At 40.9% G+C, this 19,518-nt stretch overlaps 2 protein-coding genes across 3 annotated transcripts; both read left to right on the plus strand.

The window, feature by feature from the left end:
- Positions 1-767: 767 nt before the first annotated feature.
- Positions 768-2,381, plus strand: LOC103996689 (F-box protein At1g67340). The gene is made up of 3 exons (XM_009417649.3): positions 768-1,135; positions 1,241-1,403; positions 1,504-2,381. Exons 1-3 carry the CDS (start codon positions 861-863, stop codon positions 2,221-2,223), a joined length of 1,158 nt encoding a protein of 385 aa, XP_009415924.2. The 5' UTR covers positions 768-860; the 3' UTR covers positions 2,224-2,381.
- An 8,855-nt stretch (positions 2,382-11,236) lies between these two features.
- LOC135592312 (ABC transporter G family member 44-like) lies at positions 11,237-18,735 on the plus strand. 2 transcript variants are annotated; one of them, XM_065081695.1, is made up of 24 exons: positions 11,237-11,707; positions 12,301-12,421; positions 12,530-12,618; positions 12,717-12,801; positions 12,926-13,085; positions 13,173-13,249; positions 13,435-13,488; positions 13,592-13,682; positions 13,817-14,118; positions 14,207-14,488; positions 14,571-14,887; positions 14,964-15,124; positions 15,227-15,330; positions 15,412-15,568; positions 15,665-15,787; positions 15,859-15,998; positions 16,098-16,451; positions 16,523-16,813; positions 16,905-16,988; positions 17,077-17,210; positions 17,293-17,520; positions 17,638-17,809; positions 17,935-18,189; positions 18,284-18,735. In XM_065081695.1, exons 1-24 carry the CDS (start codon positions 11,379-11,381, stop codon positions 18,539-18,541), a joined length of 4,368 nt encoding a protein of 1,455 aa, XP_064937767.1. In that variant the 5' UTR covers positions 11,237-11,378; the 3' UTR covers positions 18,542-18,735. The 2 variants fall into 2 exon arrangements, with proteins under 2 accessions (XP_064937767.1, XP_064937768.1); XM_065081696.1 differs by having other exon boundaries at positions 16,098-16,430.
- Positions 18,736-19,518: the final 783 nt, after the last annotated feature.

Below are 19,518 nucleotides of genomic sequence, written 5' to 3' on the forward strand. Positions count from 1 at the left end.
CTTAAAATTTCAATAAAAAATTATTTTGATTATTCCTAAAATATGACTTACTAATCACTTAAAACATCTGTTTCTTTCTGTGACACTTTTTTTTTTTTGTATTTATTCAGTCATTGTTAATTATCGAGTTGAAGTTGGATTAAGCTGTCATTCTCTCCACCAAACAAATGGCCTGCAGATGATAGATAAACACACTCCCCCAATAAGAGTGCAAGAAGCTCCTCTCATCTGTCTCTTCTTCCCAAACATATATCCACTCCCACAAAATAAATCCAACATTTACCACCTTTCCCACAAAATAAAGATTATTGGACTGCAGGCTCACATTTATTTGCTGTGTAATGTTTGTCCAAATCTCTTTCATCATCATGATCCATCCTAAAAGGCTTGCTTTAATTGAGAATCTTGGATGAAATGTGATCATGGAGTAATTTGCTATCCAAAATAGCCATGTATGTTTTGGAGGAAAAGAAGAATTGAAAGAAGAAGAAGAAGAAGAGTGAAAGGCAAAGGAAAGGGGACAAGCATCGAAGGGATATGATAAAGAGTTGCATGGGAGCATTCGAAGCTTCGAGGCTTGAGGTTGAAGCATGCTCCCGGGGAAGCAACCGAAGCGACCGGTCAACGCCATTTGACCGTGAGCTGCACGTGATTCCCACCATTTTCCAGTGGCAAAACCGTCATTTCAAACCCAGTCCAAGTATTTGGTCTCCCTTCTTCTCTGCTATATATATACGGATGGCAGCCTTATCTCGCTGCATCCATCCATCCATCCATCCATCCGTCCCCCCGACCTTGCCTTCGCCTCTGCCTCTGCCTCTTCTCTCGTCGTCGCGCACGGAGAAGGATTTGTGAGACTCATGCGGACGAGACGGGGCTTCTGCTACCGCATGCCGCAGAGCGAGCGCCAGTGGAGGGCGGTGGAGGAGGAGGAGAGGAGTCGGAAGAGGCGGCGACGGCTCCCTGCAGGAGGAGGAGGAGTGGACTCTGGCGGCCAGAAGATGGCCACGGAGGGCGTCGCTGAGGACGTGCCTGACTTGTTTGACGGCCTCCCCGACGACCTTGTCGTTTCCATCCTCAGCAAAGTCAGCGCCTCTGCGGCTCCCCCCTCCGATCTCATCAGTATCATGATAACGTACTGTTCTTACTTTTTTTTTTTTTTTTCTAGTTGGATATTCGGCTCGTTTGTTTCGATTTTTGTGATAAAAATCTGATTTTTTTGGGGGGTTGGTTTTGATAGTTGTAAGAGGCTGAAGGGATTGGGCTCGAATCCCCTGGTGCTGGCCAAGGCGTCGGCGCAATCGCTGGCGGTTAGAGCGAAGAACTGGTCGGAATCGGCGCACAGGTTCTTGAAGCGGTGCGCCGATGCTGGGAATCTGGAAGCTTGCTACATCCTGGGCATGGTAGGCGCCGTCTCCCTGTTCTGTTCTTGCCATAAAGGAGGGATTTTGAGAGGGATTAGAGGAGACAGATCTCATCCTGCGCTGCGATTTGGTCGTGCAGATTCGGTTCTACTGCCTGCAGAACCGAGGGAGCGGCGCGTCGCTGATGGCGCGGTCGGCGATGGGCTCCCACGCGGCCGCGCTGTACTCCCTGGCGGTGATCCAGTTCAACGGCAGCGGGGGCGACAAGGGCGACAAGGACCTGCACGCAGGGGTCGCCCTGTGCGCCCGCGCAGCCTTCCTCGGCCACGTCGACGCGCTCCGGGAGCTCGGCCACTGCCTCCAGGACGGCTACGGCGTGCGCCGGAACGTCGCCGAGGGTCGCCGCTTCCTCGTCCAGGCCAACGCGCGCGAGCTCGCTGCCGTCCTCAACTCCTCCTCCCTCTCCGCCGCGTGGCGGCAGCACCACCACCTTCACCGCCACGCCCTGGCCTCCGGCTGCTCCCTCCTGAGCGACTTCGGCTGCAACGTACCGGCGCCGGAGGTCCACCCGGCGAACCGGTTCATGGTGGAATGGTTTGCGGCGCGGGGCGCCAGCGGCACGGGGGAGGAGGGACTGAGGCTCTGCTCCCATGGCGGGTGCGGGCGGCAGGAGACGCGACGGCACGAGTTCCGGCGCTGCTCCGTCTGCGGCGCCGTCAACTACTGCTCCAGGGCGTGCCAGGCGCTCCACTGGAAGCTGGCGCACAAGGCCGACTGCGCTCCCATGGATCGGTGGCTCGACGCTGCCGCCGGCGCTGCTCCACCGGAGCCTGCCGGTGGTGAGTTGGCATTTAATTGAGACGACACAGGAGCTTTGTGAGGTCGGCCTTTTCTTTTTCTCCTTTTTTTTTTTTTTGCTCTTTCTTCGTTTTCTTTCTTTTTTTGGTATTTTCCTGTTTTTGTACATAAGGCAAAACAAAAAACAAAAAACAAAAAAAAAAGAAGTTTATGTGTTCATCCTTTTTTTTGAACTTCAATAGAGGAAAAATAGTTACAAAACGTACATTTCTTCATCTTTTCCATAAATCTAAAAACGTTTTCTAAAATGGAGTGTGATACAAAAAACATAAAAGCTAAATGTTGTAATTATTTTACGTGGGGATGGATAGCGAGAAGAGAAATGAAATGAAATGGCTGGGTATCGATCATTATTAGAAATGTTTATCATATTACCTAAGGGTGGTTTAAATACATTATATAATATTATTGTAGTATATATCATCGATAATTTTAATGTTTTTATATTACCATAACGCAGCGGTAAATTAATTGTTATATATATATATATATATATATATATATATGAAAATATACTATGGTTGTGACATGATTTAATTGTTATCAAAGTAGGTAAAAGAAGAATTAATTTGACACCTCAAATGGATATGGCATTGGAGTAGGCCCCAATGTCTCAATAGAAGCGAAAGTAGAGAAGCCAAGAAAGAAGGTGGCGTGCGTGACTTGTGACCAGCTTTTCTTACATACACACAACATACATAAACATATCATGATGATGCATGCTTTGGGTGATGTTTCTCGCGAGGAAGCCCTTTTTTACTCACACGAGGTGGACCAGGTTAACTCACCTTTGCGTTGGGGTTAAGCTTGTGAGCCTGTCGCCGGCCGGAATAAAGTGCTCTCTCTGTCTCTCTCTCTCTCTCTCGTTTTTACTGTGACGACTGATATGTACAAGTGAAGGTACAAGGAATCCAAGGATATAACTTTTTCCCCCGTCTCTTCTCCCGTTTATTCTTTATTGTTTACTAAAGAAGAACAGTAATGTTACTCTTAATATATATATTGGATGATTCAGTCAACCTAGATAGTCATTAACATTACACTTATGCTTAGGATGAAAATTCCATGTGCTATTGCTACGTCTAAGATGGCTTAATCTGTAGCTTACCCATTGATTAAGCTAAGTTTTGCAAAAGTAGCAACTAGTGCTTGTTAATTTCCAGCGTAGGTGGCATGTAAACTGATCACTTGAACATTACTTTTATGTTGAGAAGCCCTTGTCATTTGCTGACTGCTTTATCAGGTCGTCTGACTTGATCTTATCATGCCAAAACTTCCTCTCTCTCTCTCTGGTAATCCAACTACAACTTGTACTTGTACGCCTGATGAACACGGATTAATTTAAATGTTTCTTCGCCACTTCCTGATGAAGAAGATTAGGTATATGGCGTTGTCTTCATGTCAAATCACACTTACAAGAAGATTAGTGTTCATCGTCATGATTGAAGATGATGTCTTCTCACAGTAGCTTTCCCATAACCCCTCGAGACAAGAGAAACCTAATGGATCAAATCGGTGGGTTAGAATCGATCACCTGCAACGTCGACTCCCCACTGATTGGATCGGGAAGCAGGTTTCCAGAGCTCTGGTGGGGCAGCATGTCTACCAAGGCTTAGGGACATGTGGCAAGGAGCGCAAGATAGTTGAGCTTAGAGGTAAGGTAGCCCCGCCCCGCCCCTCCCCACCTCCCCTTTTCACCGAGTCCCTTGGCCTTGTCCACGTACCGCTGCTCCTTCAACCCTAAGGGATAAGGCCCGCGCGTCGTTGGTAGGGCACAGAGGGCAGCAGCTGTTCCATGTCACGTGCATGGATGCGTGGAAGATAATGCGACGAGAAAAGGGTGGAAGGAGCAGTACTGTTTCGTGGTGTTGTGTTACTCGTATTATTTATTATGTGCTTTGCTTTCGTGCTGTGCCATCTTTTTCCTGTCCCGGGTTTGGGACTCGGGTTGGGGTGCCTCCATCTGTTGCCACACGTGCCACCCCCAGAGACGCGTGTGGACATGCAAGCAGGGTGTCGTGGCCACAACATTTCGTGTTCATTTGATCGGGATATGCTCCTCCATTGTTATGGATTATCTAATATGTATATCTATCATTTATTATTAATCGTATGTTGTTCTCTGACGTCGTCGATGAAGGATCGATCGAGAAGATATATTCGAGAAGTCGATTTGAGTGGATTTTCATACATGCAATAAAGAAAAAAGAAAAAAAAAAAAGTGAGACTGAATTATTTATAGTTGAGGTAATAGGATTATTCTCGAGGATGATTGATATTAAAGAATGTAAAGTATAATCCTTAATTAACATTAATCATAATTAAAAGTGATTGATGGAGTAGAGATATCCTGGCCGCACGCTTGGTTGTCCAACTCCCATTGGCTGATCGAGTTGCAGCCCGAGTCGAACCTTGGGAGCCTTATGGTGATGAAGCCGATGCAGTAGAACATGTCTGGGGATTCTCCCAGCAGCTGCACGGATGAAGTGATCGATCCCTTCATTCTCATTCCATATTCCATATCATGTTCCCTCTGCTCCACATTCTGTGCCAAAACCTTCGAGTGGAAGGAATGCTGTTAGCTTCAGAGTCAAGCATCGGCATGCATCGGGATTCGGATAGCGGAAACAAGAAGACGAAGAGGAAGAAGAAGAAGAAGAAGAAGAGAACTGTGGAGACAAGGGCATGCAGGAACAAATAGGGATTGGGGGAGATGAGACGTTGCTTCACGTATATGGCTTCTTGTTCCCTTCCCTTCTTCGTTAGGTGCGTGATCGCACGTGGTGCGTGGCTCCAAAGGTGGACGTTACGTGCATGGGAAGCAGACGACTACGTGCATGGAAAGCAGACGACGTCGTGCGTCGTCGTCTCTCGCCTACCAGTCCACCATGCATGGGTTGGTGTGGCCAACAGTGATGACCGCTTGCCGTGGCCGTGTCCTTCACTTCATCCTCCTCCGGTGGTACTCAACGCAGATTATTGACCTGAGGAAGTGATGATCCAATCTTCTTGATAACTCTGATCGAAGTCAATCCATACATATCCATATCTAGTAATTCAAATCTCAATAGAAAGATTTGATCTCAGGTCATGACATCAATCTGCTTACATCTCCGCTCACCATCATTCAGCAATGCATGGAGTTTGTCTCATTATTTAATCAGACGACAAACTCGACCTCTATCCAAACCAATCGTGTGGTGTTGTTACGATCTTTGCTAAAGGAACATTATCCAAACATCATTCTTGTGCTTAAGAACAATCTTCTCTTGAAATAAGGTGGTACTCGATAGGGAATAACACAGCATATCAGTTCGATCTCAAAGTAATGATGATCTCTTAATAGGTCATCGATTAATATCCATCTACGATTTTGTGAAACTTGTAGTAACAATGAAAGAAGAACATATCGCATACTCGTCATTCACGGAGAACATATATATATATATATATATATATATGCTCGAATTATCACATGCTTGATGAGCATCATTCAATATACATGTAATGCTTGGGATTAGGAATTACGTCAAGTAAACATTTATTTAACGTCTTTAGTGTTTAACAAAAGGTTTGGAAATGGTGAAGATGTTGCTTGACACTTTAGTTTGCTACCTGCATGGATGCCGGTGTGCTGTTCTCATGGTAGTCACCTCCTTCGCATCCACGTCTCTCGGTCCACATGCAAACCATAAACTATATCACGCTCTGCATGCCCGAGAAGAGCAGAGGCACGGTTGAAGCCAACAGGCATCATGTCTGAGACCATCCCTTCCTTGTGTTGTGTTGATTCAGTACTCCTTTTAAATGATCCGTCAGATGTTCTGAGGGAGGAGGAGGTACATGGTGGGAGACAACAGATGGCATGAGTTCATGATACCATGTGATGAAAACATCATTCAGATGATATGCAAGCATTGCTTGCTCTGAGGGAATCAAAATAATCAGTTTAAGACAAAAGGCATGGAAGCTAGAGTTGCATTGCTGATGTTATGATGGAGAAGAAGAACACAATAAAAGCATGGAAATCATTCCACTCAACCTTCATAATTCATCTTTTAGCAACAAAGCAACATCGAGATTAAAAGGTCTGTCCTCCTTTTTACCTGGAAGCTTACTCGTTAAGCATCAGCTTCTCATCCTTGTTGGGGACATTGAGGTCGGTTGGTGGCCATCCATGCACACAATCATTATGGTAACATGAGAGCAAGCCAAGTCAGGCTAGGCTAGGGTTTTCTTGTCCTTCGAAGTCAATGCAATCCAGATTTGAAAGTCTTACTTACCTGTTGACTTCTCTTGCAAGAAGAGTGAGTAGGAGATGCACATGAGCAGATTCATCATCGCTGCAACAAATGGTAGGTCTGCCACCTGCAGTTATCTTATGTGCTGCTTAGCTTGAGGTTTGGAGAGTCAGCATCCGAAACCTTGATCTTCAACTTGCATGTAGATGATATTAGGCTCATGTATTTCTAACATCATGTGAGGCACACTCATAATCCAAATGGAAGCAAGCCTTCAAGCATACTTGCCAAAGCATATGCTGTGCCTTTGACCAAAATCAATCGTGAAGATTAATTTTGAAGTAAGCAGAGACATGGTGGTGATTCGAAGCACTAGATAGGGAGTCAATCCATCTTTGTTCGCATCAAAACTAGGTCCCACAATTAGGTGGGGAACCCACTAAGTTTTTGCTTCCGAGCACAACATGACACATGGATTCGGTTGTGGCGGCTGCTCGGTTAGTAATGCCAACGACAAAAGAGGATTGAATACATAAAAGCCGAGACTTATGCAACAAGATGTGCTAAACCTAACAAGTATAGTCCTCATCGAACACAAGAGCTAGTAAACTGAAGGCCACCTTAGATCTCTCTGTCTTGTTACTGTCTGAAAGATTACCACACACTCAAAGACAAACTTGAGAGTGCTGCTTTAAGCATACAGTGGCAAGAAATTGGATGGTCAACCTGTAGAATTCCAAAGGGAACTCGAGTATCAAAATGTTGCCGACAAACTAAAAATCCTAAAAGGTGAAAAGAATTTACGTTAAGAAAATGGCGAAAAGAAGAAGAGAAGAACCGGCAAACTTCACGCAAGAAAACAGCCAGCGTAGTCACAAAAGAAGAATGAATATATGATGGCATGTCTTCGGTCCTCATCACATCATCCGTCAAAAGCTCCCTCATCACTTCAAAACTTCCTATGTAGCAATTCACATATCTTTCCGATTAAAGAAGACAACAAACCACAATCAAAAGAATAAAGATGAGGCTGCGATGAAGTCAATGCAGACACTAACATTAAATTCCATGTAGGAGGCATTTCTTTCTAGCCATTTCTTTCTAGCAAGTCGAATATACCAAAAACCAGCAGCAGATTGGCTGAAGCTTCATCTGACAAACAATCACTATGCACCAAGGATTTCAACAGGATAACTCTTGGGTAATAAAGCATTGGCGCTTTCCTTGCTTAAATCCATGTATATACATAGCTTATGCTCACAAGAAGGTATACAAATGTAACACAAAAACGAAGCTTTCCAAGTCTGACTCATCAAGTAACATTTGCATTATGTTTAAAACAAGATATGTGTGCCTTACTTATGAACTAGTAAACTAAGCAATGACTGGAATAACTTGATTCGTAAATCATAGCTACCAGCTGATACAAGAACACATCTTCATGTTGATTAGATCTGGTATTTGGTTCAAACAACGTACACAGTCTAAATTCTTGGTTTGATCAAGCTCAATGTCAATTCTAGACGAACAAACCTACCTCTCCCATTTAATATATAATTGTGGCACATTCAGCTAGTAAATGACTCCCAGAACAAAGGATATTGTTGATTGTATGAGGCAATTTTCTTTCAAGTAGCTCATGGCCATGACAGAATCCGTTTTGACTCCACAAAATGTCAAAAGGTTTCATGTACAGAAATTTCGCACTACAAGAAAATAGACCAAACTAAACAAAAATCCCAATATTTAAAGCCAATTGTGCTGACTGACACAGAACTCTTGCTTTGCCAACATGGACTGTATGGCATAGAATTCCTGCACTTAAACATATGCCTCATGACAATGCAACTGAAATCCTGATTCAACGATAAAAACACTGTTATTTGATTCAAGAGATGAGGAGATTTCCCCTTTTTGCCAATCCTAGATGTTACTGACCATACATTGTCGCAGTTTGTTTCCCTTTTTTTTTTGCTTGATTAGCAGTAATCGATCAATTTAGTCAAATCTAAACAAAGATGACTATAAATTTACTGACCACGGTAAGGTTCATTTTGCATAGGTTTCACCATTTACTGATAAATCAAAGGCGACAATCGATATCTGCTACGACCATATGTTAGCTGCTTCTTCAAATATGACTATAAATTCCTCATGGACTCAAACCTTGAAAAAGTAGGAAAAGGCATCATCTGAGGCATCCCACCTAAGTGGTCGGCAATTGGAAAAGACATTTTCACTTTATTAAAGCAAGAAACCAAAAAGAAAGAATTCACATTATCTTCAGCTCAACGGTGATCATTTAACAAAGAATTACTGCCATGTTACAAGTTGCATCAAATATTACCTGATGGTCTTTCCTCTCTTTTCCTCTGCAGGGGGCTTTGGATATGTGCTGCTGACAACCCTCTCATGGCTCAAACCATTGCACTGTCTCCGGCCTAAGCAAGGCGGAGGAGCTATCCCTCACCAATCTCCTCATTCGCTTTGACTCACTATGCCTTGAAAATTTTGTCCAAGGAACTGCTCCGTTCCTTGGTATCTTCGTGGTTTACTAAGACAAATTTCCAATCTCTGTAGTAAGCTAAGTTTCAGCATGTTGGGAGATTCTGTTCATCTCCATTTTTTGGTGGCTGGCTGGTTTTGTTCAGAACGCTTAAGCTTTTATAAAGTTACATCTTTATTTCAAAAAAAAAAATGTTACAATTACATGCTATGTAGTACACTAATTATGTTAGGTAAAATATTTTGATTGTGCTAAATCAATAAGTTTGCATGTAAATGTCAAGAACAATAGCAGTACAAGGCATGAAACACATGGAATTATAAAAATAAATTTGACGGAGAAAATAATTATTGATTTCTAAATATCACTCTTTTTTTTGTATTTCTAAATATTTTTCATCTGTGATAGAATTATTATTTCGACTTGAGTGTTCGAATTATGAAAATAATTTTTTTTTTAATATTTAAGGATATGATTGTGTTTATTAATCCTTCATGACTTTTGTATTAGTGAGAGATATATATTTTTTAATTTTTAATTTATAATAATAAAGTGAAGATGGGCATGCAATCTTAGTAACTTATAATAATCCGATAAAATCTTTACAAATTAAATTAATCAAATGAGCATGTGATGGCACAAATAGATTCTGATGGGGGAGAATCTTTCTAGATGGTCAACGCGACAGCCGTAGGTGGTCGGCGTCAGTGTGAGTCATCGCCTATGGGAAACGCAACGTCGCTTGCTGCCCTTTCCTCTTCCCCTGTGCGAGCAACGCATGCTTCTGTCGTCTTTGCCCATATAACATGATCACACTTCTTCTTCCGTTCTCTACGACGACTTCAGTGACTTACATAGAATCTTACAATAATAATAATAATAATAATAATATCACTAAAAATAATAATTTAGAAGATAACAAAATGACGTTGCCTTCATGTGGTCTCACATGCATGGTTACGATACATACACAGCTCGTGGGGCACGCTGTAGCCACCGTTTGCAAGTACAGTACCAACCTCACTGCACTAGTAATAAATAGTATTATAATTCCCAACACACCCACGCAAACCATTTCGGTGAATTTTATATATCACCCGATTTCCAAAAGATGTCAATCGTGAAGGGAAAAAAGGAGTGCAGTAGACTTTCTTCGGTCTCCTTCAACCAAATATGAAACGGTTGATGCCATTATGACCGTCCATTTCCGTCTCTGTTCTTTTTCGATAGACTAAACAAAGCTATGTCAAAATTTCAACCACATACAACAAAATAAATAATATATATTATGGAATCATCCATGGCAATCATTATTTGTTGATAATGTTGATCAATTATCATCCTTAATTTTCACAATTACAAACTTTCATCGCTATACACCGATGCAATGTAGATACATAGCATCGACATTTATATCATCCTCATCCTTCTTTCCTTTTGTCTCACTTTTATTGTTTTTCTCTTTCGTTTCCTTGGTCTCTCATTTTTCTTTCCTCTTTTATTATTCTGCATTTATATTTGTGTCGATGCAGATGTCGAGTGGCAATTTCATCATTAAAATTATTTTTTTATTCATCATTTTTATATCATTCCTACACGTGCTATCACATGCTATATCTTTCATTAGTAAAATCGATAACATTAGGATAAATAAAATTAATTATTTCACTTTTTATAACTATACAGATTATCTGTATTCAGTTTAATTGAAAAGCTATGACTTTGTGTCCAAATATATATTATTTATAAATAATTAATTACCACCACCATCCATTTAACAGCATATTCTTCTAATTTTAGCTTAATAACTAATTTTTTATTTTTCAATAACATATCTACATGTATTTTGGAAACCTTAAATGATAAGGATATTAAAAATCTTATGAAAACAACAAAAGTAGAAAGAAAGTACCACCTACACACTAAAATAAGCTGTCTCTTTATTCTTAAGTAGAATAAATTATATTTAATCATATTAATCATAATTAATTATTTTTAATATCTCGATCTTTATATTTTTAAAAATTATATTAGATTCTTTATACTCAAAATATTTAATTATATTTTTTCTTACTTCGTCTATTCGAAAATACCTCAGTGATAAATTAAAGTGATTAAATGTATTTAATATAATTATTAAAATATAAAAAAAATCTAAATATTAAAAGTAACTAATTATAATTAGCCCGTTAAGACTAAGACGAGCTGCAATTCGAAGTATATAAATATATTCAAACCTCGTCTGTTTCCTCCCTGGACTTCGGCTCTACGACTCCCCCCACTCACCGCCGCGTCCCGATCTCTCTGTTGCCGCATAACAGGAGAAGAATCCCGGAAGAGCCCGTTTGTGCGTCCCGATCTCTCTTTCGCCGCATAAGAGTAGCATAATCCCGGCAGACCTCGTTCTCCATGGATATCGTGGACGCCTACAGAGGCGGTAGCGCGACGGTAAACAGCTCGTCCATATGGAGGCGTGGAGAGGACGCCGTCTTTTCGCGCTCCTTCTCCCGCGACGGGGAGGACGACGAGGAGGCCCTCAAGTGGGCGGCCCTCGAAAAGCTACCGACCTACGACCGGGTTCGCAGGGGGCTCCTTTTGATGAGTGAGGGAGAGCTCCGGGAGATCGATGTCAACCGCATCGGCCTCGAGGAGCGGAAGAGATTGTTGGAGAGGCTCGTTAGGGTTGCTGAGGAGGACAATGAGAGGTTCCTGTTGAAGCTCCGGGAGCGGATCCACAGGTGACATGCCCAACCATTTCTTTGGATGTTTCAATCTTGTAGTTCGTTCTTGAAAGATAAAAGAAAAAGATATCTTTTGATTCTCTCTCTCTCTCTCTCTCTCTCTCTCTCTCTCTCTCTCTCTCTGAAATCTTGGAATTATTTATTTAATGTGTTGGAGAACTGCTGACTATGATCTTTGAGAGAAAAACAAAAAGGGGGACCTATCACTCCTCAAAGGTTCAACTCTCATCTTGTTAGATTTTGTCCATTATTCTTCCCTACGAATCAAGGGTATTGTGGATATAAAAGTGGTTTTTCCATCTCGAGGGGATTTAAAGAATAGAACATGAAGCCCTCCCCTGACATAGAAGAGAATGATTTTTCGTAGGAGGAGGTCTTTTGTATATGATGGCCTCTTTTACAGTGAAAAAGAGTTTACGGTGAAAATATTATACAATGTGTTCTTCCTCAGTGACAACCAAATCTGCCCAACAAATAAAAAAAGTTAGATCACTAATGTTCTGGAGGAACAATGGATTTTATCTCACCAAGTAGAAGTATACACTCGGTTCTTCCTTGTTTGCTTTTACTTATCAAATCTATTCTTTCAGAGTTGAACTTGAATTTCCTACCATTGAGGTGCGTTATCAGCACCTAAACATCGTAGCTGATGCTTACATTGGAAACAGAGGCTTACCAACATTCTTTAACTCGTATCTTAATGCTGTTGAGGTACATAACATGTTAGATGTTTTCTGTGAGCAAGTGTTAAGTTCCTTTACCTTTTATTCTTCAACCTCAAATCTGATGTGTGTTGTCACTTTAATTTCTTTGATCAAGGCCTTCGCTAACTATCTTCATCTGCTACCAAGCAAGAAAAAACCATTAAGCATCCTCCATGACGTTTGTGGCATCATCAAGCCCCACAGGTAACTGAAACAGCATTTCTTTATTGGCACACAAATGCTGGATCTTTGGTATGACTTAATGTTCTTGCTTCATTAACTGTTCTATCATCAATTTTTAGGATGACATTGCTACTAGGCCCCCCAGGGTCAGGAAAGACCACATTATTGTTGGCTCTTGCCGGAAAGCTGAACTCAGAGCTTAAGGTAAAGATATTTCCCTCTCTTAGGAATCTTTTCATTCTTTTCTCTTTGTTATGATCCCCTAATTATTCATGTGAAACTAATATAAAATTTCCAATCAACCTTATTTACAACGACAACAAAATAGGTGTCGGGAACTGTTACTTACAATGGCCATAACATGGACAAATTTGTTCCTCGGCGAACAGCTGCGTACATCAGTCAACATGATCTGCATGTAGGGGAAATGACAGTGCGTGAAACCCTAGCTTTCTCTGCCAGGTGCCAGGGTGTCGGTTCTCGTTATGGTAAGCGTCACCCCTTCCATTTGGGTATGAACAGCTCCATGGTGAACTGAACTTGGTTCTTATAATATATATTCTCATTATGAACAGATATGTTAACTGAGCTATCTAGACGGGAGAAGGCTGCAAACATCAAGCCAGACCCTGACATTGATATATTCATGAAGGTAAAATAAGATAATCTTCTTATGATGTTAACTTTTTCAGATTCCAAGATTGATGCTCTCTGGTATTCATCTCTATGAAATAAATTTATATTGGTCTGGGTAGATATTTGAAGAATTTAATGGTCATCGTCATTCTGGTATGTGATTGTGATTTTCAATTCATTCAAACTGTTCTTGATTCACAGGCGACTTCAATAGATGGACAGGAAACCAATGTGATAACTGATTACATTCTAAAGGTATCAATTGTTTATCATGGTGTTCACATGCAGCAAGTTCACTTCCCAGAATCACACGAGTGAGTGCCTTCAATTTATTCTTTTTCTCTGTGTACTTCAACAGGTTTTGGGATTAGAATCCTGTGCCGACACCATGATTGGAGATGAAATGTTGAGAGGCATCTCTGGAGGACAAAAGAAACGTGTCACCACAGGTACTTCCATATACAGACTCATCATAAGAACAAAACCTTTTCTTAAATTGCGTCTGATCTTTCCTATGATGTCCTATGTTGGTGATCTTTGCTGATTTGTGCTGGATGTCTGGTAATTTGGCAATACTACACAGGTGAGATGATTGTTGGGCCATCGAGGGCACTGTTCATGGATGAGATATCCACTGGTCTAGACAGCTCTACCACATTCCAAATTGTGAATTCTCTCAGGCAAACGGTTCACATTCTCAGCGCAACGTGTGTCATTTCACTGCTTCAACCAGCACCAGAGACGTATGAACTCTTTGATGACATAATTCTTCTTTCAGAAGGACAGATTGTTTATCAAGGGCCTTGTGAGAATGTGCTTGAGTTCTTTGAATCCATGGGCTTCAGATGTCCTGAGAGGAAAGGCGTTGCAGACTTCTTGCAGGAGGTAAGTTAATAAACTGTAACATGATACTTAAAAATTGACTTTGTAGCTTGCTCCACTATAATGATAAAGCTCCTGGTGATATTTTCAGGTAACGTCAATGAAAGATCAGCAGCAGTATTGGGTGCGAACCAATGAAGTTTATAGATATGTACCTATCAGGGAATTTGCAGATGCATTCCAGTCATTCCATGTGGGTCAGCAACTTGGAAGAGAACTTTCAGTACCATTTGACAAGAGGAAAAGCCACCCTGCTGCTCTGTCCACATCAAACTATGGTGTCAGCAAGAAGGAACTCTTGAAAGCATGCATGTCGAGAGAGTTATTACTGATGAAGAGAAATTCCTTTGTATATGCTTTTAGAGCATTTCAGGTTTGCAATATATTCTGCACAGCTCAGGGCCATAAGTCTATAGATGCTGTAATCAAAACACATTCTGATTTTGTTCTTGCAGCTCATGATCATGGCAATTATCATGATGACTCTATTCCTCAGAACCAACATGCACCATGATTCAGTCAATGACGGGGTGATTTACATGGGTGCCTTATACTTCTTAATCCTAATTCACTTATATAATGGCTTTTCTGAGCTTGCTTTGACCGTCATAAAGCTTCCTGTTTTCTTCAAGCAACGAGACTATCTCTTTTATCCAGCATGGGCTTATGCTCTACCAGCATGGATTTTGAAGATTCCTATAACATTAATTGAAGTTGCTGTCTCCGTGTTCTTGAGTTACTATGTTGTAGGATTTGACCCAAGTGTTGCAAGGTAGAAATTCATGTGTCCTAGTTGAAATCTGATATTGCTGATTCTCGAACTCAATGGCATAATGCCTTCTTTTCAGGCTATTTAAGCAGTATTTGCTGCTCCTATTGGTCAATCAGATGGCCTCTGGACTCTTCAAATTCATGGCTGTGCTAGGTAGGAATTTGGTAGTTGCAAATACGATAGCATCCTTTGCTCTGCTTGTCCTGACAGTGCTTGGAGGATTCATCTTATCACATGGTATGTTCTGCTTAATGTCTGTCATTCTATTCTAGACCAACTTCATTGTCCAGCTTGGGTTCTTGATTCAATGATAGGAACTTTATGCCTCTTATTTGACAGATGATGTGAAGAAATGGTGGATATGGGGTTACTGGATCTCACCACTAATGTATGCACAGAATTCAATCTCGACAAACGAGTTCTTAGCAAAAAGTTGGAAACAAGTAAGAGAAGACATTCTTGCTCCAAAGAACGAACCATTTGAGAGAACATTTGGCCTCATTTCTGCAGAAATTTAATTGCAGGTTGTGCCTGGATCAGAAAAGGCTCTGGGAGTGATGATTTTGAAGTCTCGTGGAATTTTTCCAGAGGCAAAATGGTATTGGATTGGAGTAGGTGCATTGGCTGGATACGTTTTACTGTTTAACAGTCTCTTCACTCTTGCTTTGACATATCTAAAACGTGAGTATCGATAAGAAAACACCATGCTGATGTCATTGTAAAACAAATTCAAAGTAGAGTAGCTGTGTTTAAAACCATTCTTTTGAATGCTTGCAGCGCATGGAAAAGCTCAGCCAAGTTTAACTGAAGAAGCATTGAGGGAAAAACATGTGAATATAACAGGAGTTCCCTTTGAACCTTCATCTAGAGGAAATCCTGATCCTCCCACTAAATCTAAAAGTATGCTAAGAGCTTAGACTAAAAGATGCCCCTTTATTGGTTTGAGCTAACTGTTGTTTGAACAAATGCAGGAAATACTGCAATATATCCAAATGCGTCCTCATCTGTATTAACTGCCGGTGATAACCAAGCCAGGAAAGGGATGGTCCTGCCATTTACACCTCTTTCCATTACCTTCGACAGCATAAAATACTCGGTAGACATGCCTCAGGTATTTTCTTTTCTTGAGGAGGAAACTTGTTTCTGTGCAAGTAATCCAAATTGTTAGTTCCATGCATAACCATTATTTTGGAGTGCCTTTGGCATGTAGGAAATGAGAGCACAAGGCATCGAAGAGGATAGATTACTTCTGCTGAAGGGTGTTAGTGGCTCATTCAGGCCTGGAGTTCTTACAGCGCTGATGGGTGTAACTGGTGCTGGTAAGACTACTCTGATGGATGTATTGGCTGGGAGAAAGACAGGTGGGTGCATAGAGGGTGATATTTTCGTAGCTGGCTTTCCCAAGAAGCAAGAAACTTTTGCTCGCGTATCAGGTTATTGTGAACAGAATGATATCCATTCACCACACGTGACTGTCTATGAATCTCTTGTGTACTCGGCATGGCTGCGATTATCTGCTGAAGTTGATTCTGCAACTAGGATGGTTAGTTTCAATGACAGAAAGGTTGAATCCTGACTGCTTTTTTCCGAGTACCATCCACCTGTGAACTAACTACCATAGCTAATTTGTTACAGATGTTCATTGAAGAGGTCATGGAGCTTATTGAGCTGAAATCATTGAGAGAAGCACTGGTCGGATTACCTGGTGTGAATGGCTTGTCAACTGAGCAACGCAAGAGGCTAACCATTGCTGTTGAGCTTGTTGCAAACCCTTCTATAATATTCATGGATGAACCTACCTCTGGACTTGACGCAAGGGCTGCAGCGATCGTCATGAGGACTGTGAGGAACACTGTGGACACTGGGAGAACTGTAGTGTGCACAATTCACCAGCCTAGTATTGATATTTTTGATGCTTTTGATGAGGTAAAAGGTCACAAAATTCTAGTGTTCTGAGTTGAATTTGAATCTCAGCCAACATGCATGATTCTTTAATATCTTTCTTTTCTGATTGCAGCTTTTCCTTATGGAGAGAGGTGGGGAAGAGATTTATGTAGGTCCAATAGGCCATCATTCTTGTCACTTAATTAAGTACTTTGAGGTGAGACAACAAGAGACTAGACATGTATGCCTTCCTTTATACTTCCAGTAATATAGTGGGTGGTTACAAATTCTGTCATCTTATCTAGGGAGTCAATGGAGTAAGGAAGATCAAAGATGGGTATAACCCTGCAACATGGATGTTGGAAGTGACTTCAGAGGCTCAGGAAGACATTCTTGGTGTCGATTTTAGTGATATCTACAAGAATTCAGAACTGTTTCGGTGCGTTAACCTACCACATCTTCAGGTTAGTTTAAAAAGGAACTGTAATCATGACTAATTATATATTGGTCTTGCATCGCAGGAGGAACAAGGCACTGATCAAAGAACTCAGCACTCCCCCACCTGGTTCAAGTGATCTTTATTTCCAAACTCAGTACTCAAGGTCTTTTCCGACACAATGCATGGCTTGCCTCTGGAAACAAAAATTGTCATATTGGAGAAATCCTTCATACACCGCAGTGAGGTTTTTCTTTACTGTAATCATAGCCTTATTGTTCGGAACCATATTTTGGAATCTCGGAAGCAAGAGGTAGGCATTTCTAGAACCCCTACTGGCTCTCATGCTATTTGTCATACATGTGCTTGCTACCTTGCTTTCTCTTGGTCTGAAATTAATGGATTGCACCATTGAAATGACTCATTTCAGGAATAAACGACAAGATTTATTCAACGCAATGGGTTCTGTCTATGCTTCTGTCCTTTTTATGGGGTGTACATATGCTTCATCAGTTCAACCAGTTGTTGCTATCGAACGGACAGTCTTTTACAGAGAGAGAGCTGCAGGGATGTATTCAGCACTGCCGTATGCAGTTGGACAGGTATTTACTTTGAGGTCAACTAGCTGAAGTTATCCTTAAGCTTCTTGTGTGTAATGTAAATCATTGAGCTTCTTGCAGTAGTCATGTAAAACCATCGTGGTGTAATCAAGTCGTTCCATTTACAGGTTGCAATTGAGGTGCCCTATGTCCTCATCCAATCTGTCGTTTATGGAGTTATTGTGTATGCTATGATTGGGTTCGAATGGACAGCTGATAAATTCTTTTGGTATCTGTTCTTCCTGTCCTTCACGATGCTATACTTCACATACTATGGGATGATGACAGTAGGGTTGACTCCCAACTACAACATTGCTGCCATAGTTTCTTCTGCATTTTATGGAATATGGAATCTCTTTGCAGGATTTGTTATCCCCCGACCGGTAAGCTCAGCTCCATTACTCCCACACAAGCATCTAATGTTTATCTAAATGAATCTGCAACCTAAATTATCTGGTTTTCCTGTTGTCACCTCAGAGAATGGCTGTTTGGTGGAGATGGTATTATTGGGCATGCCCTGTTTCGTGGACGGTCTATGGATTGGTTACTTCACAGTTTGGGGATGTTCACGAAAGGCTCGACTCGGGCGAGACTGTGGTTGAATTCCTGAGGGACTTCTTTGGATTCAGGCATGACTTCTTGGGAGTGGTCGCGGTGATGGTTGTTGGTTTTGCTGCTCTTTTTGCATTCCAATTCGCTGTGGCAATCAAAGTGCTCAACTTCCAAAGAAGATAATGGGAGAAACGTGATTCGAGTAGATTAGCCTTGGATCAAGTAATTTTATGTACATGTAGTTTTTTTTGTTTTTGGGTGCAGCGAGGAATCCTTGACTACATGCGCTTCTCTTGATTGCAAGTGAAGAGGCTTGCAAATGGCTTCAGCATTAATTGTCAACTATAGGATGAACATTGTGGACTTTGCATTTAGGAATGGGCTAATCATCTTTATACGTATGCATTCTTTTCATTTTTGGATGGTTGAGACTGCTATTAGTGATTTCAATTTGTTACATCCAATTATTATCATAATAACGAGAAATAATGAAGATAGGAAAGAAATAATTAAAAGTACAATGTGCTCATTCTTAACAGAGAAATGCAGCATAGTTCAAAGGTGCAGCGGCAAACAGTTTTCCTATTTGTTGAATATTTTGTAAAGTACTCAAAAATGATTCTAAGAATAATCCTTTAATCAGCACTATTAAATCCTTTATAGATTTTATCGATCGGTTTTCCTTTTTTTGTTAGTTCAATCTAATGTTTCCATTAGACATGATAAATGCACAAAAGATATTTGTGCTCTCACTTGTGTTTATTTACTTACTATTGTCTCTAATACTTAATTTTCTCCATCCAAGTCTCAAAATTTCTTTAAATTTATGAAAACAGTAATTCACATTTATTGGAATTAACAATCCTAATAGATTCTAATTAATATTCTCAATCAAGAAAATTCAAGTTAATTATCTCAATATGCTAAGATACAATTTAGTTATTCATCTGTTTACAAAGCACTATTAATTTGTGATGTCTTCTGATAGCGTTATCTTCGAACTTATGTCTTGAAATTTTATGACATAAAACTTGGGATTTTTTTATACTGTCATCAATTCTATACATGCACAAGGAGATTCGTCTCTTAAATCCATAGCAATTTAGAGAGAGAAAGAGAGATTTCCCGCTTCCTTTGACTTGTTTTTATGACCACCTCGT

The sequence above is a fragment of the Musa acuminata genome, chromosome BXJ1-9, assembly GCF_036884655.1.
Source record: "Musa acuminata AAA Group cultivar baxijiao chromosome BXJ1-9, Cavendish_Baxijiao_AAA, whole genome shotgun sequence".
Taxonomy (NCBI): domain Eukaryota; kingdom Viridiplantae; phylum Streptophyta; class Magnoliopsida; order Zingiberales; family Musaceae; genus Musa; species Musa acuminata.